Source organism: Urocitellus parryii, chromosome 11, assembly GCF_045843805.1.
Source record: "Urocitellus parryii isolate mUroPar1 chromosome 11, mUroPar1.hap1, whole genome shotgun sequence".
Classification (NCBI taxonomy): Eukaryota; Metazoa; Chordata; class Mammalia; order Rodentia; family Sciuridae; genus Urocitellus; species Urocitellus parryii.
Genome location: NC_135541.1, coordinates 21,312,784 through 21,330,448, shown reverse-complemented (window position 1 = coordinate 21,330,448; position 17,665 = coordinate 21,312,784). Strand labels below are relative to the sequence as shown.

The window sequence follows — 17,665 nt, the reverse complement described above, 5'->3', positions numbered from 1 at the left end:
TGGTGGTGGTGATGGTGATAGTGATGGTGATGGTGATGATAATGGTGTTGGCAGTGGTGATTGTCCTGATGGTGGTGGTGATGACAATGGTGATGAACATGGGATCCTTATCTTAATCCAGGTGCTGTGTAGGGTTTACATGGGTCTCACTATGTGCTTCAGTTTCGCCCTATCACTTTCTATTTTTCAGATGAGCAAAGCAGGGCACAGACAGTTTGAAGAACTTGGTTACAGCTAGGAAGTGTGCTGGGATTCTAACCCACCTGTCTCCTTATTTTTTGTTATGAGATACCTTTAAGACCCTTAGGGAAGAGGTAGAATATTATTTTTTATCTAAATTAAAAAGAGAAACAAGAAAGAAGAAGAAAAAAATGTTGAATGGGATAAACAGCAAAAAATTCCCAGGTGGACACACTTACTCTAGGTCTTTAAAGATGGACAATAACTTGGAAGACAGACAGAGAGCAAGGCACTCCTGACAGTGGAGGCACTGAGCAAAGAAAGGCAGGGCCACGTGTGCCCACTGGGAGCTCATCTTGGTTGACAGAGCATGTGAAGGAGAACAACAGGACTTGAACTTGGAGAAAAAAGCAGGCCCACTACAGAGACCCTAGCAGACCAGACTGAGGGACTGAAGGACAGTGGGGAGCCATGGAAGGAGTGTGGGCAGTGCTGTTGGTGTGCTTCAGGAGGATGAAGCTGGAGAGGTGAGGGACAGGGAGGCAACGGAACCCAGGGCAGCAAGATGAGATGAGGTGACAGAAGAGGGATAAGCAAGGAAGGAAAGGGTCAAAGACCTCGTTTAAGATAGACTAATGGGATGTGGAGAGAGCTGGCCGAGAGAAGGGCCAAGGGCCTCGAGCCTCTGTCCCCCAGCCAGCACTATGTCACTTGACAATCAAGGATGGGGGTGCCTAGACAGCAACAAGGCAGAGTGCTGAGTCCCAGTGCTGGGGGGGGTCAAAAGAGGGGGACACTTGCCTAAGTGCTGGGTCTCAGGGCAATGTGTTCCCCCTGTAACCCAGGGGACCCCCCGCAATCCTTCTCAAAATACCGGGAGCCTTGGAGATGTGTCTCAGGCAGAAGGGCGTCCAGCAACCTTTCGCAGACTCTCAGAGAAGCACTGGACTCCTCAAAGGGAAGAAAGCACTGTCCTGGGGTTTTACACTCTGGAGACTTTCAGTGCTGGCTTCTGCTATGGGACATCAGCCCAAGTGTGAGTCTTGTTCTTTCCATTCCCATCACCAGGTCTCAAGTTTAAAAATAATCATAGTGATGATGATGATGATGATGATGATAGAGGATATATAATCCCACAAAACAGGGTCTATCCATTAGTTGAAATAATAATAGCACCAAGAAACTGATTTGTTGGGAGAGCAATTTGAATAAGGCTGAGACATGGGTTCCCGAGACTCACTGACTGCACCAGCATGGCGGCCTGGCTGGCGGGAGCTGACACTGATCTAATAAGAAAGTGCCAAACAGCCTCTTCCTTCTTGTGACTATCCAGAAAGCTGTGAGTCAGGAATCATTTATGTTTTTTTTTTTTTTTAATGGTTAAACAAATTTCTTCTTTCTGCAAATTTGTCTTCTTCCTTGGATCTGGCTCGAAATGATGCTCATCAAAACCTTTTGATTCTGCAAACTAAGTTCTGCCTGATTTGCATAGATGAGAAAGTCTTGGGTATTTGTGCCAAAGACCTGGGAGCAACCAGGAAGGCTGACCACACCCGGCCAGGTGCAGCCCATCTTTCCTCTCTCATGGCCCCTCGCACATGCTACATCCTGTCCTGCACCTGTATAAGTTGTCCCTTCTTTCTTATGAAGACCTAGCTCAGGGGAGGCCTTGGATGAGGGAGACCTTCACAGTTACCAGGATCATGACCTCTTCTGCTCCCAGGAACATCTTTCATCACATTCACAGTTCAGAGATCATGTCTGTGGACCCTTCAGCTTGCTCCCCTCACCTTGTCCAGGCAGACTTCCCCAAGTCTCAAGCCTAAGTCAGTTCAAGTCCCCTTGGTGTGCTGCAGGGCTCTAGGATGTCTTTATCACAACACTTATTGTAAAGTGTTGCAAGATGCAGGCAGGAGGTCAGAGGTGACTCCATATTTTCCTTTCTTGCATGTTTTTTCAACATGGGCAAATAGTAGGTGTACAATAAATGTTTACTGGATATCACTGGGAGTTCTTTGACAGAGGACTTCTGTCCTACTTATCCCTCTATCCCTGGGATCCAGCCACAGGGCTCTGGCTGGGAAGAATTAACAAATTCTTTTCCACAGTCAGAGCATGGAGTCCACAGAAAATCCAAAGGCCTCATTTGGAGGCTGTGAAATTTTGGTGATGAGAGGAATGAAAGAACAGGTAATCCTTGAATGTGAGTCAGGAAGCGGCTTGACACAATTCTCCAAGCTCAAACTTATGACTAATTAAAAAAATAACTGAAAAAGATTCTGAAGTTTCACTGATACCAGGCAAAACCATTCATTTCTTGCCAGAACTAATTTCTCGCCCTTTCTTCCCCTACCTCCACAAGTGGCACCATGGTCAACCTAGGCCTTGAGACAAAAACCCAGGACCAGCCTCAATGCCCGCAGGTCAGCAGCGGGTCCACTGGCTCCTCTGCTATGGGACTGTGAACCCCCACCTCCCAGCCATGTTTCTGCTGTCCTCACTCTGCTCCAGCCACCACCACTGACACCGGCCTCAACACACCCACAAGCTATCTCCACACATAGGCTGGATACATCTTAAAAAATATAATAATAATAATAATAATAATAATAATAATAATAATAATGAACCTATGTTGCTCCCACATCCTGAAAGCCTCCAAACGTGACCCACCATATGCAGAATAAAACCTGAACTCCCTCCAGTGATGCTCAGGCCTCTAGAACCTTGTCTGTTAGGCTCTGAGATTGCCTACACCATGTCCCCATCCATCACTGCACTCCAGCCAGGCTGTGTCTCTCAGGGTCTTTCCGCTTGCCCTTCCTTCTGCCAGAATGTTCTGACCAGGATTGCCACCCGACCGGTTCCTTCTCAGCATCCTGGATTCAGCTCAAGAGACCTGATCCTCCATCTAAAGGGTCTCTGACTATTACTTTATTCTATTTTATTTCTATCATTGCACTCATTGCTCTCTGAAATTATCTCATTTATTTTTATGTGCTGATCATTGGTCTCCTCCAAAGGAGAATACTCGTTCTTCGCACGCTCCAACGTGATCACAGTTTTTATTTACTTCCTTTTTGGTTGCAGTATCCATCGCCCTAGCTCTATCCCCCAAGCTCTTAGCCCAGTGCCAGGCACGTGATTAATAAATATCTGTTGAAAGAATGAATGAAGTCAAAATGTGTCCACAGAACAGTCACTGTGGAGGGACAAGAGCATGTGGTATTAATCACCATCACAGGGATACACACAGTAGGCCGGGACCCCTTCTGCATGCATTGGACATCACCTGGAAGACTGCTGTACAACCACACCGGCAGGTTAAGGGAACTTAGAAAACTAGAAGCATTAGCTTGTAGAGACCAGAGAGTCTAGGAGGAATATCGCTGCCATCTTTTATCATCTAAAGAGCTATTGAGGGAAGGGAGGATAGATTCGCCTTGGAGCCCTGAGGGCAGAATCCAGATCACTGGATATTCGTTTGATGGAGACAGATTTCAATTACCGGAAGAAAATGACCTTTCGAGAGAGTTCATAGCAAAGGAAGGGGCTGCCCTAGGAAAGGGCAGCTCCCCACCTAAGAAAGCATCTGAGTGGATAGCCACCTGGCAGGGATGTAGGGGAGGGGATTCAAACAGCACAGGGTCACCTTCAAGATCTTTATCAAACTTGAGACACCTGGGTTTCTATGACTTACAGGACCAGGGTCAAGAAAAAAATTCTGGCTAACAAGAGTTCTAGAATTCACTTACTTAGCTATCCCCAGTGGAAGAAAGTGTCACCCAAACCCAATCAACAAGTTAAGCAATGCAGAGCTGAGAGGTGTCTTGTGGGCCTGAAAGCATCCCAGACCTGCCATAGACAGCACCCTGGGTTCCAAATCTATGTGGAATCAACTCAGAATATGCCTCCAAATATGACGCATCTATGGATAACCATCTAGGGGAAGACAGCCACCATTATCACAACATGACTAAGAGGTCCCGGGGTTTCATTTCAGAGACTACCACTTCCTAAGTGTGTAGGATCCCCAGCAAAGAAATCAACCCATCCAAAGTTGGTTTGCCTCATCTGTAACAGAGTTTCACCTAAAAATGGGGCTAAGGGACCAATGAAGCCCAAATGGCACAATTTGACAATCACTGAAACTCAGCATTAGACATGTTACTTATTCACTATACTACTTGATGTTTTGTTTTAAAATTACTACAATAAAAGTAAAAACGATAGGGAGTTTCAAATAATACCTACTTCGTGTAATAGTAATAGAAACATTGCTCATCATCGTTATGGGGACTTTCAGGAATCCTAATTATTATCAGGACAGTGGAAATTATCCTATTTAACCACCCCATCAGCCCTGCAAAATGCACAGTAATCATCTCCCACCTGGCAGATGAGGAGACCAAAGCTCAGATTAATTAAACAGCCTCAAATCCTGCCGCTGGCGTGGGGATGAAATGTGATCTGAAATCAGAGTTGTCCGACTCCAGCGGCACAGCTGCCTTTTATTTCAAGAATAGCTCATTGTGTTCTCCTTGGTTGATATCTACACGATTATGATATCGTTTATTCATCTAAGTCAGTGGCTCCGCGGCTTTTTTCTCAGTCAAACTCTTTTCAAATGTAACCTTCCTCAGAACTCCAGGAAGTAAAACCCATGAAAGCCGAACAGCTCCAGCTGAAGTGGGAATTAGGGCCCAGAAACAGGCCACTTGATTCTGGGTGGCTGCAGAAGCAGCCTGGGGTCTATGGAGCAGAGTGTGAAAACCCCAGATGGAAGCCGACCACGACAGCAGAAAGGCCCAGACTCTATGAATTACGTATCAAGGGCAGCCTCATTTGTCTAATGCATCTTTCATTTCCTTGTCTCCCATCACATTTGATCCTCATTATCAACTCTAAGGTGGACAAGGCAGGCCATATCATCCTCAATTTGCAGATGAGCAAATCAAGGCCAAATGGAGTTAAGCAACTGGCCGAAGGTGCGCCAGTTCAATTTTTCGGCCAAGTGCAGACTGGAAGTCGAGTCTGTCTGCATTAATTCATTGTGACCTGGCAGAGAGGATGCCATCTACTGGAAATTGCTACTGACCCTGGGTCCACAAAGTGGCCATTCAGCTCCTTGGCCATTGAGAGCTGAGCACAGCCCCAAGGCACCCCCTGCCAAGGCCCTGTCCCAGAGCAGATGGCCATGGGCAAGGGAAAAGAGCTCAGTGCCACTGAAAGGCCTGATAGCAGGATTTTGGCTGTGGACAGGCCATTCCTGTCTGAGCCATGTCATGCTGAGCACAGGGCAGGGGAGGAAGGAACAGCCCAAGTGCCTTCCACCTTCATCTGCAGCAAGTAAATAAGCCTGCAAAGAGACGGCAGGTAGTGCAGACCTGGGTTTCAGTTATACATCACTTTTGCTCTGAGCTCTTGCTTAGACATCCCTGAAACCAGGAGCAGCTGACAAATGCCTGACCTCCCCCACCCCCCACCCCCTGCCACTCCAGAGCATCATCTCTGAACTGTGCTGAAGCATGTGTTGAAGCAGACAACACTTAATTATCACTTAGTCTTTAATTAGCACTTAATTATTAACACTTAATCCATCTGTAAAATGGGGACACTAATACCTGCTTCATAGGGACTCTGGGAAGATTAATTAATGCTTGTGGCCCACTTTAAAGATGCAGAGCATTGAAGAAGTGCTCCACGACGGCATTAATAACTGCGGCAGATTTACTTCCTTTTCCCCATGAGGTTCCCCTTTTCCTCTTTGCCCCTTTCTCCCTTTGCAAATACTCTTCTCCCCCACAATATCCATCCAACTTTGCCCTGGGGGGGAAACATTTAGCTCTGTGTTTCCCAGACATAGGATTTCCCATCTAGGAAACAGGCTATTTACAGCCATCTTCCCGCACTTTAATTTTCTATTATGTCCTCTGAATATGTCAATGCCTTCCCAGTAAATATTTTGATGCACGCTCTTGCAGTAGCGTATGTGGAGGCTGAATGGGACAGCTGCTCCCCATATTAGGGAATTCCAGATGTGGTTTAAATCCACCAGTCTTATCTGCACGAATGCCCAGACTTAGCATGGGAGAAGGGAGGGATCTTTTAGTTGCCTCTGGGGATGATCAAGAACTGTCCAAAGTGCTTTTCAAGGACTCCAGATCCACCTCTAGGTTGCCTATTTAGAATGAGCAATATCCCCTAAGCTGGCTGGTGACAAGACGGTCTGGAATACAACCTAGGTCAGGCTGTCTGCACAAGTAACTTCAGAACCTAGAACCATAGACATAGGACTATGGGAATGGAGGAAAAATATAGAGTGTTTAGGGTTCAACCAAACTGAACAGTAAGCCAGAACATTCTCCCAGGTCTCACTTCATCTCTTCCCTCCACCTTTGCTGCCAACCAAATAGAGGGATGGGTACTCACTCTTCTTGGAAGCTGAACCCACGGTCTCTTGGAGTTTCAGCCATGGGGGTAGAGAGCTGCTCCATCGAGGTCCTGGGCTGCAGGGCCTCAGGTAAGCCCTGAACTCTCTTCCAGATTTCATGGCAAGTCTTGTCTAGGCTGTCTTGGGGTGTGTCCTGGTGGATCCAGACATATCTGGGGAATGGGCCCAGGGCAGAGGGGCGCTTGGCCACAAGGGCCGAGGATGAAGAGAGTCCATTCCCACTGGCCATCCTCCTCCTCTCTTTCTGGAAGCCCCTTTGTCCTCCCAGGGATGGAAGACAGAGAGACCATCCACCACCGCCCCTCATTCACCAAGAAGGGCGCTGAGGGGGGAGCCTGGGAAGCAGGTCAGTCCTGTCGGGCTGTTGCTCCAGCCAGATGGTTATATTGGAAGGCCTTGGGTTTGTGTAGGGATGGTGGGTGCTGGACAGCTTTCTTTGGGGGAGAGGGGGCTTATTTTGACTTGTTTTTACTTGCTCCTTGCTGACTTTTGCCCCCCTCCCCTTCTCCCTTAGAAGAAAATATTTAAAAGTCAACAAAAACCAGTAGCTTAGTAACTGTGGAATCCCCGGGAGCTCAGGAACCAGGGGCCTGGGCGGGCAGAATGACATCTGGGAGCAGCTGGACGGGGAGGACTGGCTCTCCCCACAGTCCCTGTCACTCCCCCGTTGCGACACCCCTGTGACTCCTGGCGGCACCTGGGGCTCAGCCCATTCTTGCCCGCTGAGCCACAGTGGATGGCTGGGCAAGGTCCTGGCACTGTGCTAGGTTCCTTGGGGGCAGGAGCTTGCCATGAGGTTCTCAGCGCCGGCCTTCCCAGGAACCCCGCGCACACCCAGCGCCAACGGCCGTGGCCCCCCTGGGAGTCGTGGCTGCCGCTGTCCCTGATCCCCGCTTCTGACCCCCTTTCCTGAGGCTGCTCTGCTGCCTGGGAAATAAATCCCCAACGTGCCAATGGGCCGGCAGCCCGCCCGGCCGCGGCCCCCCAGCAGACACCTGCCACGCCCCCTGCGCAGGGCTGCGATCAGCACCCGGAAGGTTCCCAACCCTTTAAAAAGGCGCAGTGTCCGCAGGGCCGGCCGGGCCGGGCGGCTGTGGCCAATTTTCTCGCCAGTGGCTCCCACACCCTTGCCGTCGAGCGCTGGAATTCTTTCTGTGGGTTTCAAACGCAACGGCTTGGTGCGCGGGCACCTGCAGGTGGGGTGGGGGTGGGGTGGGGTGGGGTGGGGTTCGCCGGACGCCAGGACGCTTTTCCCATTAGACGTCATGGCCAAACCCCCGCCGCGCCACCCCACCGCCCCCAGGGAACCTCAGAGCCTGTCTGGGTGTCCCTTTCTCCACCTGATTTGAACCCTAACTGCCCTTCTGTGGGCCTGACTGAGGTGCCAGGCTCTGGAGTCATATTAATCGTATTCAGGCTTATGAAATGAGTACCATTTTTCACGATCGTTCTACACGGTGTGAGGAAACTGAGTCTCAAAAGTTATAAAGGGTGTGTCCAAGGCCCACGAAGAAATGGGGAGGTGAGATTCAACCTCAGGATTCTGGGTCCAATCCTGTACCCTTAGCCGTCAGAAAGACTCCCAGCCTGGGCTTCAGTCGGTCCTGGGGTTGGGGGACAGCGGGGTGGAGAAGCAGCGAGAAGGGCTCTTTGCTAATCGGTACCCTCCTAATCTCAGTGAGGAGGCTTCCTTAACCAGAACCGGCTCGGCACCTCTCCCCCCAGGCTCTCTGGCCCCCAAAGGCAGTGGTAGTTCCTCCAGCGGTCCCCCTGGGAAGGACCTGCAAGAGGCAGAGAAAGAAGGGAGAAGAGATGGCAGCCTGTAGCCGTAGGGCTGCCTTGGTCCTGTCACTGCCTCTCCCAGCCCTGCCACCCTGACAGTCTTCTTCCTGGGTTCCCCAATATCAACGGAGCCCTGGCTCTGTGCCAGGTGAGCTGCTGGGCGTTGGAGAAGCAAGAGGGTGAACAAAACTGGCCAGTCCCTGCGCTCCTGGAGTCCATATTCCAATGGGGGGGTGATAGATCACTAAAGGGCAAGCAAGTGAAGGAGCAGTAAGTAATAGAGGGTGAAATCAAGGCTCTGATGGAAAGTAACCGACAAGATGAGGCAATGGGGAAGGCAGGTGGTCCAGCAGGGTCTTTGAGGAGGCAACATTTGAGATGAAATGGAAGGAAGAAGGAAATCCTTTCCTGAAATAGTGCTAAATAATAAAACCACTTTGAAGATCCCATTTCTGCCACATGGTAGGCCTTCAATAAATACATATTGGATAAATTAAAGATGTTTATTACTATAAAACGTCTGGCATACTGTAGGTACCCCCAAATACAACCTTGCTCCTTACAGAGGGGCTGAGTTCCTAGAAATGTTGACTCTTGAATTTTGAAATCCAAGCTTCGTTCCCTTTTTGATTTTCATTATAAAATTGAAGATGTTCTCCTTTGGGGGATATTCCGAGGACCTAGACTGAATAAAATTATAGTTAAGAATGTAGAAAACCTTTTAAGATAGTATATTTAAAGGGAAAGTGATCATTTCTGATGAAATATTAATAGTTCTGAAAATGTCACTCAGTGTTTGTGCTGCTTGCCATTTGATTGGCTAACACCCATGCTTAGCAAAGAGCACCAACCACCCTGCGCTGCCCAGGCCACAGGATTCTGAAAGCCAGCCAGCTGACCCCTTGCTCCCTTTAGCAGGAAACTAGGCAACAGGGGCTGAGATGGAAAGGGTTGCGAGAAACAAATACAGCAGGCAGAGGGAACAAGGATAGAAGCACGGTTCTCAGAGCACACACAGAAGGCTTCTAGAAGATTCTGCAGACACCTTAAGTTTTATATGCGGTGAAACTGTATAAGGCTGCATCTATTATGGTAGCCACATGGTTTTTGTTTTACATTTTAATTGTATTTTAATGTAAGTTAAAATTTTTTTTTCAGGTTTTTTTTTTTTTTTTTAATGCTAACCACATTTCAAATGTTCAGTAGCCACATGTGCCTATTGGCTCCCGTGATAAACTGTAGAGAGGACATTTCTATTATTGCAAAACACGTGGACTCTAGAATCAAAGTACTTGGGTTCAGATTCAGAGTTCATTAAATTCTGAGTTCCCTGGCAGTGTATATAGATCGAGGCAAGTTACTATGTACCTTGGTGTATTCGTTTGCTAGGGCTGCATTAACACACACACACACACACACACACACACACACACACACTATATGGGTTTAAATAATAGAACTTTATTTCTTCACATTTCTTCCAGATACAAGTTCAAGATCGAAGTGTCAGCAGAGGTCCCTTTCCTTGGTAGGTAGAGGGCCTTTTTCTCCCTGTCGCTTCCCGTGACCTCTGTGCACGACACTTGTCTTTAAAAAGCACCAGGACTAGGGCTATAGCCCAGTGGTGGGACAGCACTTGCTAGCAAGCATGAGGCCCTGGGTATGATCCTCAGCATTGCATAGTTGATTAAGGCTGGCCCTAATGGCTTCATTTTATCTTAACATCCTCTTTAAAGGCCTTAGGTCCAAATACTGGCATATTCTGAGAGATCAGAGGTTAGGACTTTAACATATGAATTTCGGAAGGAACAATCCTACCCATAACACTTGCTCTCCTCCTCTGTAAAATAGGACGATAATAAAGAACACTTGCTTTGTAGAATCATGGTAGATGTCCTATTACTAAGCAATTGCTTAACACATAGTAATTGCTAGAACAACACCTGGCACATAAGAGCCACATAAAAGTGCTATACATTGGTTTGCTTGTTGATTACATTGAAATGTATGCCTTTAGAGCTTCTGAACAACAGCTTTTGTGCTGTGCGGAGGGAGGGAGAATTTTAGCTGTGCTGGGGAAATTGTTCGATGGATTCAAATCATCAGGTGAGCCTCTCCAGGTTGTTTGATTTTGAGCAACTATCACAGGCCATGATTGTGCAAGGCAGAGATGAGCGATGAATAAGTCCTCTTCTGTTTTAATCAGCTGTTTCACGACAGTGACTGAAGGATCCAACCACTGTAGGGGAGGGAAAATTTATTTGGAGGCTTACAGTTTCAGAGGTCTCAGTCCATACAGAGCCAGGTCCATTCCTTGGGGTTCAAGGTGAGGTTGAGCATCATGGTGGAAGAGTGTGGTGGAGGGAAGCAGCTCACATGGTGATCAAAAAGCAGAAAGAGAGACTCCATTCTCTAGATACAAATATATACCCCATAGCAACCCCCCTGCCCTCTGCCAATGAACCACTTCCTCCAGCCATACCCCACCTGCCTCCAGCCACCACCCAGTTAATCCCATCAGGGATTGAATCACTGATTAGGTTAAAGCTGTGACCCAATCATTTCTCCTACAAACCTTCTTGCATTGTCTCACACAGGAGCTTTTGGGGGCCACCACATCTAAACCATAATATCTACTCCAGCCAGAGTCACAGCCTAGCGAAGGGGAAAAATTTTTCCATGAGTTCCTGGTATAGGGCAGCCATGGCATAAACAGAGTTTATTCCAGTCTCTAGACAACAGGTAGTTATGTCCCCCAGCACAAATGTTGAGGTGCCTGGCACTGTTGCAGGAGCTAAAGAAAGAGCGGTGAAGAAGACAGGCTTTGTCCTGCCTTGTTTTCGAGCGCAAAGTAAGTCATTTAATGGTCACAGCTACCATTTCATCTATGCATTATTTTTAGCTTGGAAAAGTTCTTAAATTCCTCTTTATTACTCTGATAACCCTGGGCAAATTGTCCAGCCTCTTTGTGCTTCTGTTAGCTCCTCTACAAAATAGACATAATAAAATACTGATCTCAGAGGGTTGTTTTGTGACAATTGAGATAATACGCATAAAGAGCTCAGAAGTTAGTCTGGCACCTATATAGAATTTCCACATTGAACAATTTCCCCAGCACAAGTAAATTTCATTAGGTAGAACTCTGAGATCCTTGCTTTCCTCTCTGGAAGCAGGAAAGCCTCAGGGGGAGGTGATGCTCCCTACCGCTCCTCTAGCCGCAGCCTCTACTCATCTCTGTTACATCTCTGACACAAACTTAGCCACACTGGAAAACTCAGCAAGAGGAGCATGAGCTGAGCTCATTTATCTTCATAGGCCTGCACCACTTACTCTGCAGGCCCTATTCTTCACCTAGCATATTTTATTAAACACACCTTCCTCTCAGAATAAATACAACTTTTCAGCTATAAAAGAAAATTGCAAAGGGTTTTGCCATTTTGCTTTTGAAAGTCTTTGGCCGTGAGTAATTTATTTAATTTACGATTGGCTCTGATTTCTCACCAATCTTGGTGACTACTGGGGAAACCGTGCACAGTGAGAAAACTCCAACCTACAAATCGTTATCAGATGTAATGAAATTTTTATGACTCCTAAATTCAACAGTTAATGAAGTTGACACAATGTTACACTTTGCATTTAATTAAATATTTACTGATTTCAGTGTTGCAGCTTTCTTCTTTGTATGGTGGGGCTAATAAGAGAATTTCCAGGCCTGAAACATTTTTGTAGTCCCCTAAAGATCCCAAAGACTCCCGTTCCCATGCTGGTAATGCCCAATAGGTCAAAATGCTCAGGGACAGGGCCCCTGCATGGGGAGATCCCAGGAGAGTTTCTTGAGGAACACATCATCAGAGATAGAGGAAGGGAAAGCCATAGCCACATTGCATGGAAATAGGCCCCTCTAGGTGTTGTCTCAGCAGCAGAACCGGGCTGCAGAGCAGCCCACCGTTTCCAGGACTTACTTTGAAAAGAAACCTGCAGTGTTCCGGAAGCAAAGCGCTGTGACTCAGTGGCCTCTCTCTGGGCACCAGCATTGGCAATCTCTACGATTTCCTAGGAGGAGCGTGGTTGTCCCTCGTTTCCCATATGTGAGGAGGTAGTTACGAGTGTGGACGGTGACAGCTGGCCCACTCGAATTAGAACTCTTGCTTGTTAGCTGGTGGCTTAATTTCTCTGGCATTTCTTCATCTGAAAAGTGGTAAAAATGACAGACAGGTTGGGGTAGGGAGAAGGTTGAAATAGGGAAATGCAAAGTTCTCAGCACTGTGCCTGGCTCATGGTGTATCCTCAAGGAAAGCAACCGATTATTATGGTCGGCTATTAGTATTCACAACCTAGTAATGCAAAAATGATAGCCTATGAGATCTCCACTTAAAGTCGGGGGAAAGGGAAGGCCATAGTTGTCAGAGGAAAAGAAAATGGCGTGGCAAAGTTGGCCCTGTAAGGCAGTCACAGAGTTAGAACTCAGCGGCCCCATCACTTCTTGCTTGAGTCCTTCTGCCAGACCCCCTTCATGGTGGGCATCCCGAGGTTCCTGCAGAGGCCTTGATGGGATCCCTCTCAACTAGATGCTCTGTGCTTTGCCCTTCCTTCCCCAACTTCCATTCTGGGTCTTTTGTCACCTGTACATGTTTGTTTAAGGCTTCTTTCTACTGCTGAGTTGATTTGAGGCAGCTTTCAGATTAAAAAGTACAAAATAGGGCATCAAAGAATAAAGCGAGAATTGATTCCACCTAAAGAAGGCAGAAAGAGTTGCTACCTTTCGGCCCTTGCATGGGTCAGACGGCATGGAGGTAATCAGGTAACAAAACCGGGTATTCCTGTTTGTCAGCTACAGCAAAAATGGAAACACGTCGGATGGCACGGTTTTTTATTTTCTGACAGCAGAAAATACACATCTTCATCTGCAGAGACAAAATGTTTCCTGGAAATAACCCCAAGCATGAATTTATCATGAGTCCTTGTATAAAGGACACTGAGTGACACAGTGGGCAATATATTCAATTCTGTTTTCATAAAAGACAGAAATGCTGTTAAGTTGGTCAGTTTCTCACATCAGGGTTCTCTGAAGACAAGAGAGTATAACATTAAATCATAACCCAATGAAGGCGTTTCTTTAAGGAACTCAGATAATGAAGTCCAGGAGAGATACCTTTGGGTCCATTCCAACTCAAGCCTCCATCAGTTCACCCACCTGTCCACCTACCTATCCACCCGTGCTCTGTCTGTGTACCCAGGTATCCATGCATCCATCCATCCAGGATTCACAGAATGTGCACCATGTGTCAGGCACTCTGAATGGCTCTAGTGAGGACTGTTGATAAGAGCTGATATCTGGGCTGAGTTTAAAGGACAGAGAAGAAAGCCAGACAAAGGAGGAGGAGAGCATTTCAGGCACAGGAAGCAGCCTGCAAAAGCTTCCCCCACCCCTATGACTCCAGGATATGGGGAGAAGGCATGGGTCCTGGCAGGAGTGTGAGGACCTCAGGATGGCCAGAGCATGGGGGTTCAGGAGTAGGGAAGCTGAACTTGGAGAGTCAGGCAGGGGCAGATAATAGAGGCTCTTGAAGACAGGGTCCAGTGGGAATCCGAATTTTGCTCTGTAAGCCATGGACAAAATCCAGGAAGGCAAGGGAGCTGTGAAATCAAGTTAGTGTTTTAAAAAGGTAACTGGTGGCAACAGGGAGACCTGCGACATGGGGCAAGAGCAGAGGTGAGCTGTTACTGTGCTGTTTGAGATGATGGGGGCTATGTTAGTTAGATTTTCATCACGGTGACCAAAATACCTGAAAGGAACAACTTCGTGGAAGAAACATCTATTCTGGGCTCACAGTTTCAGAGGCCCAGTCCATGGTGAGCTGACGACATCGTTCTGGGCCTGAGGTGGGGCAGAACATCACAGCGGAAGGGCACGGAGGAGGACAGCTGCTCAGTTCATGGTAGCCAGAGAGAGTGAGCTCAAGCAGTCAGGGAAAAAAAGATACGATCCCCAAGGCATGCCCCCAGTGACCTAACTTCCTCCAGTCAACATCCAGTTAGTTCATTCAAATTCATCAAGTTGATTAACCCACTGATTCAGTTATAGTTCTCATAATTGAATAATTTCACCTCTTGCATTAATTAACACAGGAGATTTTGAGGGACACTTCATATCCGAACAGTAACACGTAGCCCCTGGTGCCCAAAATCTCCTGCCCATTTCACAATGCAAGACACATTTAAGTCCATTTCCAAGAGTCCCCACAGTCTCAACACTTCCAGCATTGCCCAAGAATCTAAGTCCAAAATCTCATCTCAGATTCAAGGCCATATCTTGGCTATGAGTGCCTGTAAAAATCAGAATTGCAGATATTCAATGTCGAAAGGCATAGCATAAACATTTTTTTTTTTTTTTATTCCAAAGGGGAGAAATAGACACAGAGAAAGAAGGGCTGGCACCAAAACAAGATCAAAATCCACTTGGGAAAACAAGTCTTATAGCTCCATGTGTAGCAACTAGGGCACATGGTGATGTGATCTCCAAAAGGCTTGGGCAGCCCCACCCCATGGCTTTGCTGACTGCAGTCCCCTGGCCTCTCTCATAGGCTGGCTCTCTCTGTACCCAGCCGCTTTCCCTGGCAGACTTTTCATATTACTGGCATCTCTTAATCCTGGGTTCTCCACTGCAGCTGTGGCTTCTGTCCCACAGCTTTACACATCACCCTCTCACGGGCTAACTGCAGGGATTCTTACCCTGCTACCCTTGGCCTGGCCACACAGGCCTTCCTTTGAAATCTCAGGGAAGCCTTCATGACACTTTAATTATAGTATCTTGCATTCTTGCAGAACCATTACCATGTGGACAATGTCAAGGTCTGCCCCCAGCTCAGGCAGCAGTCAGGTCCCCTAGGACCACAGCTGCATTGGCCTCTGAGTACCTGGGTGGCTGAGCATGGTGATTCTGGAGAAACAACTTCCTAGGTACCCCTGTACAAGCAAAGTGCCCCCAAGGTATTTTGTTTTAAAACCTTTATTTTATTTTTACCTGGTGCTGAGGATCAAACACAGTACCTCACACATGCCAGGTGAGTGCTATACCTCTGAGCCACAACCCCAGCACACTCAAGGTCTCCTATTGTAGATTTCACTTTCATAACCTAGAGCCTGCAGTGGGTGTGGTCTTGCTGATTCCTGAAATGCCCTGAAGGCATCTTTCCAATTATCTCTGTGCAAAGTACTTAGCTTCTCTTTAGTGGCACTAATCTCCTCAGCAACCCCAACTTCTTGGCTCCAATATTTCTTGTGCTTCCTCTCTGGTCACACTGCATTTTTCAAATATTTCATCTCTAGTTTTTGCCCCAGATTCTCACAGTAAACATGGCTAAAAGCTGCCAGCAACACTTAGGCTACTGCCTCAATTCTGTGCTGCCTTGAAGTTTCCTCTGCAAGATCAATTAATTAATCACCTTTAAATTCAGCCTCACAGAAAAAAAATGACATGAAAAAAATGTAGACAAGTTATTTGCCAGAATATAATATGAATGGCCTCTAGTCCAGTTTTCAACAGAGTCCTCATTTCCCTCTGAAACCTCATGAGCACAGTTTTGACTATCAGCATTCTGGTCTGAGCTCCCACAAGAATTGGCCATTAAGCTCTGATTACAACATTCTATGGTCTTTCTAGTCTGCATCTCTGAAGTTTTTCCAAACTTCTCCCACAAACAAGTTCCAAAGATTTCTGAATCATATGGTCAGGTTAGTCACAGCAATGACCCCTTCTCAGTCCCAATTTCTGCATTTGTTAGGTTTTCATCACTGTGACCAAAATACCTAACAAGTATAACTTAGAGGAGGAAAAGTTTATTCTGTCTCATGGTTTTAGAGATTCAGTCGATGCTTGTCCAACTCCATTGCTCTAGGCCCAAGATGAGGTAGAACATCATGGCAAAAAGACATGGGGTGGGGGCTGGGGCTGGGGCTCAGTGGTAGATCGCTTGCCTAGCATGTGTGAGGCACTGGGTTCGATTCTTAGCACCACATATAAGCAAAGATATAAATACAGGTCCATCAATAACTAATAAAAATGTTTAAAGGCATGGGGGAGGAGTGCAGCTCATGGCAATCAGAAAGGACAGAGTTGGGGGAGAGAAAGAGAGAGAGGGAGCATGCTCAGGGAATCAGAAACACAATATATAATCCCCAAAGCACATCCCCAGTGATCTAACTTCCTCTAGCCATGCCCAACCTGCCCACAGTCACCACCCAGTTAATCGATTCAAATTATTAATCCATCAAGTGGATTAGTTTACAGCTCTCATAATCTAATAATTCTACCTCCTGCATTAACACAGGAGTTTTGGGTGACTACATCATATCCACACCCTAGCAGGGCCTGAGATCTGAGAGTTGTTAAGGATGCAGAATTCAGAGGACCCAGTGATAGTCTGGATGTGGGGTCCAAGCAAGAGGGGAGTCTAGGATGACTCAACAGTTTTCTGGCTCAGGAACATGGGTGGATGTGGAAACCATTTTCGGAGCTAGGGAACTGAGCAGAGCCTAGAAACGAGTGAGTTCAGTTCTGAGCAGGCTGGGGGCTGGGAATTTCCTCATCTGAGGGAAGAGAGCACCATGCACAATGTAGGCATTGGGGACTTGGGAGGTAAGAGCAGGTTTTTTTTCCATAAGGAGCTGCCGGTGTCCACTGGAGTGGGGTCAAATGAGAAAGTGGACAGTTACTGATACTAGAAGTCACAGAACAGAGGTCTGATTTCTCCTTGGGCCCTTCCTGGGTCCCTAGACTGCTGGGTGGCTGTGGATCATTCACATTAGGTCCAGCTTCCTCACATTAGCCTGTGTTTTCTTTCTGGAAAGTGCTTCTTTTCACCCACCTCTCTCTCTTGGCTGAACTGGAAACTCTTGTGTTGCTTTCTTTGAACCCTTTATCTCTCCAGGCATAATTAATCATGGTTTGCTATTCAACTCCTCTCAACAAGCTATCCAACCCCTGAAGGATTTCTCTTATTGTTCATACTTGTTTCCTTAGCACCTAGCACAGAGCCGATATGTAGATCAATGGTTGTGGCATGAACCAATGAATGGAAGAGTGAGGAACAAGCAAATGACTGCCTAGGATACCACAGCAAAAAGGAGGAAGGATGCATAAAAGGGCATTGTTAGCTGCTGCAACAAGCCCCAATATTTCAATGGCTTAGCACTATCAAAGGAAATTTCCTTTTGATCACGGCCATCTCTATATTGGTCCTTTGCAGG

General features: G+C 47.0%; 1 protein-coding gene across 1 annotated transcript in view; it reads right to left on the bottom strand.

Annotated features, from left to right (window-relative positions):
• C11H1orf94 (chromosome 11 C1orf94 homolog) overlaps positions 1-6,941 on the bottom strand; it is a 35,307-nt gene extending 28,366 nt beyond the window's left edge. The window contains exon 1 of the mRNA XM_026406865.2: positions 6,613-6,941. Within this exon, the coding sequence (XP_026262650.2) occupies positions 6,613-6,941 (329 nt within the window). The remainder of the gene's footprint in view (positions 1-6,612) is intronic.
• Positions 6,942-17,665: the final 10,724 nt, after the last annotated feature.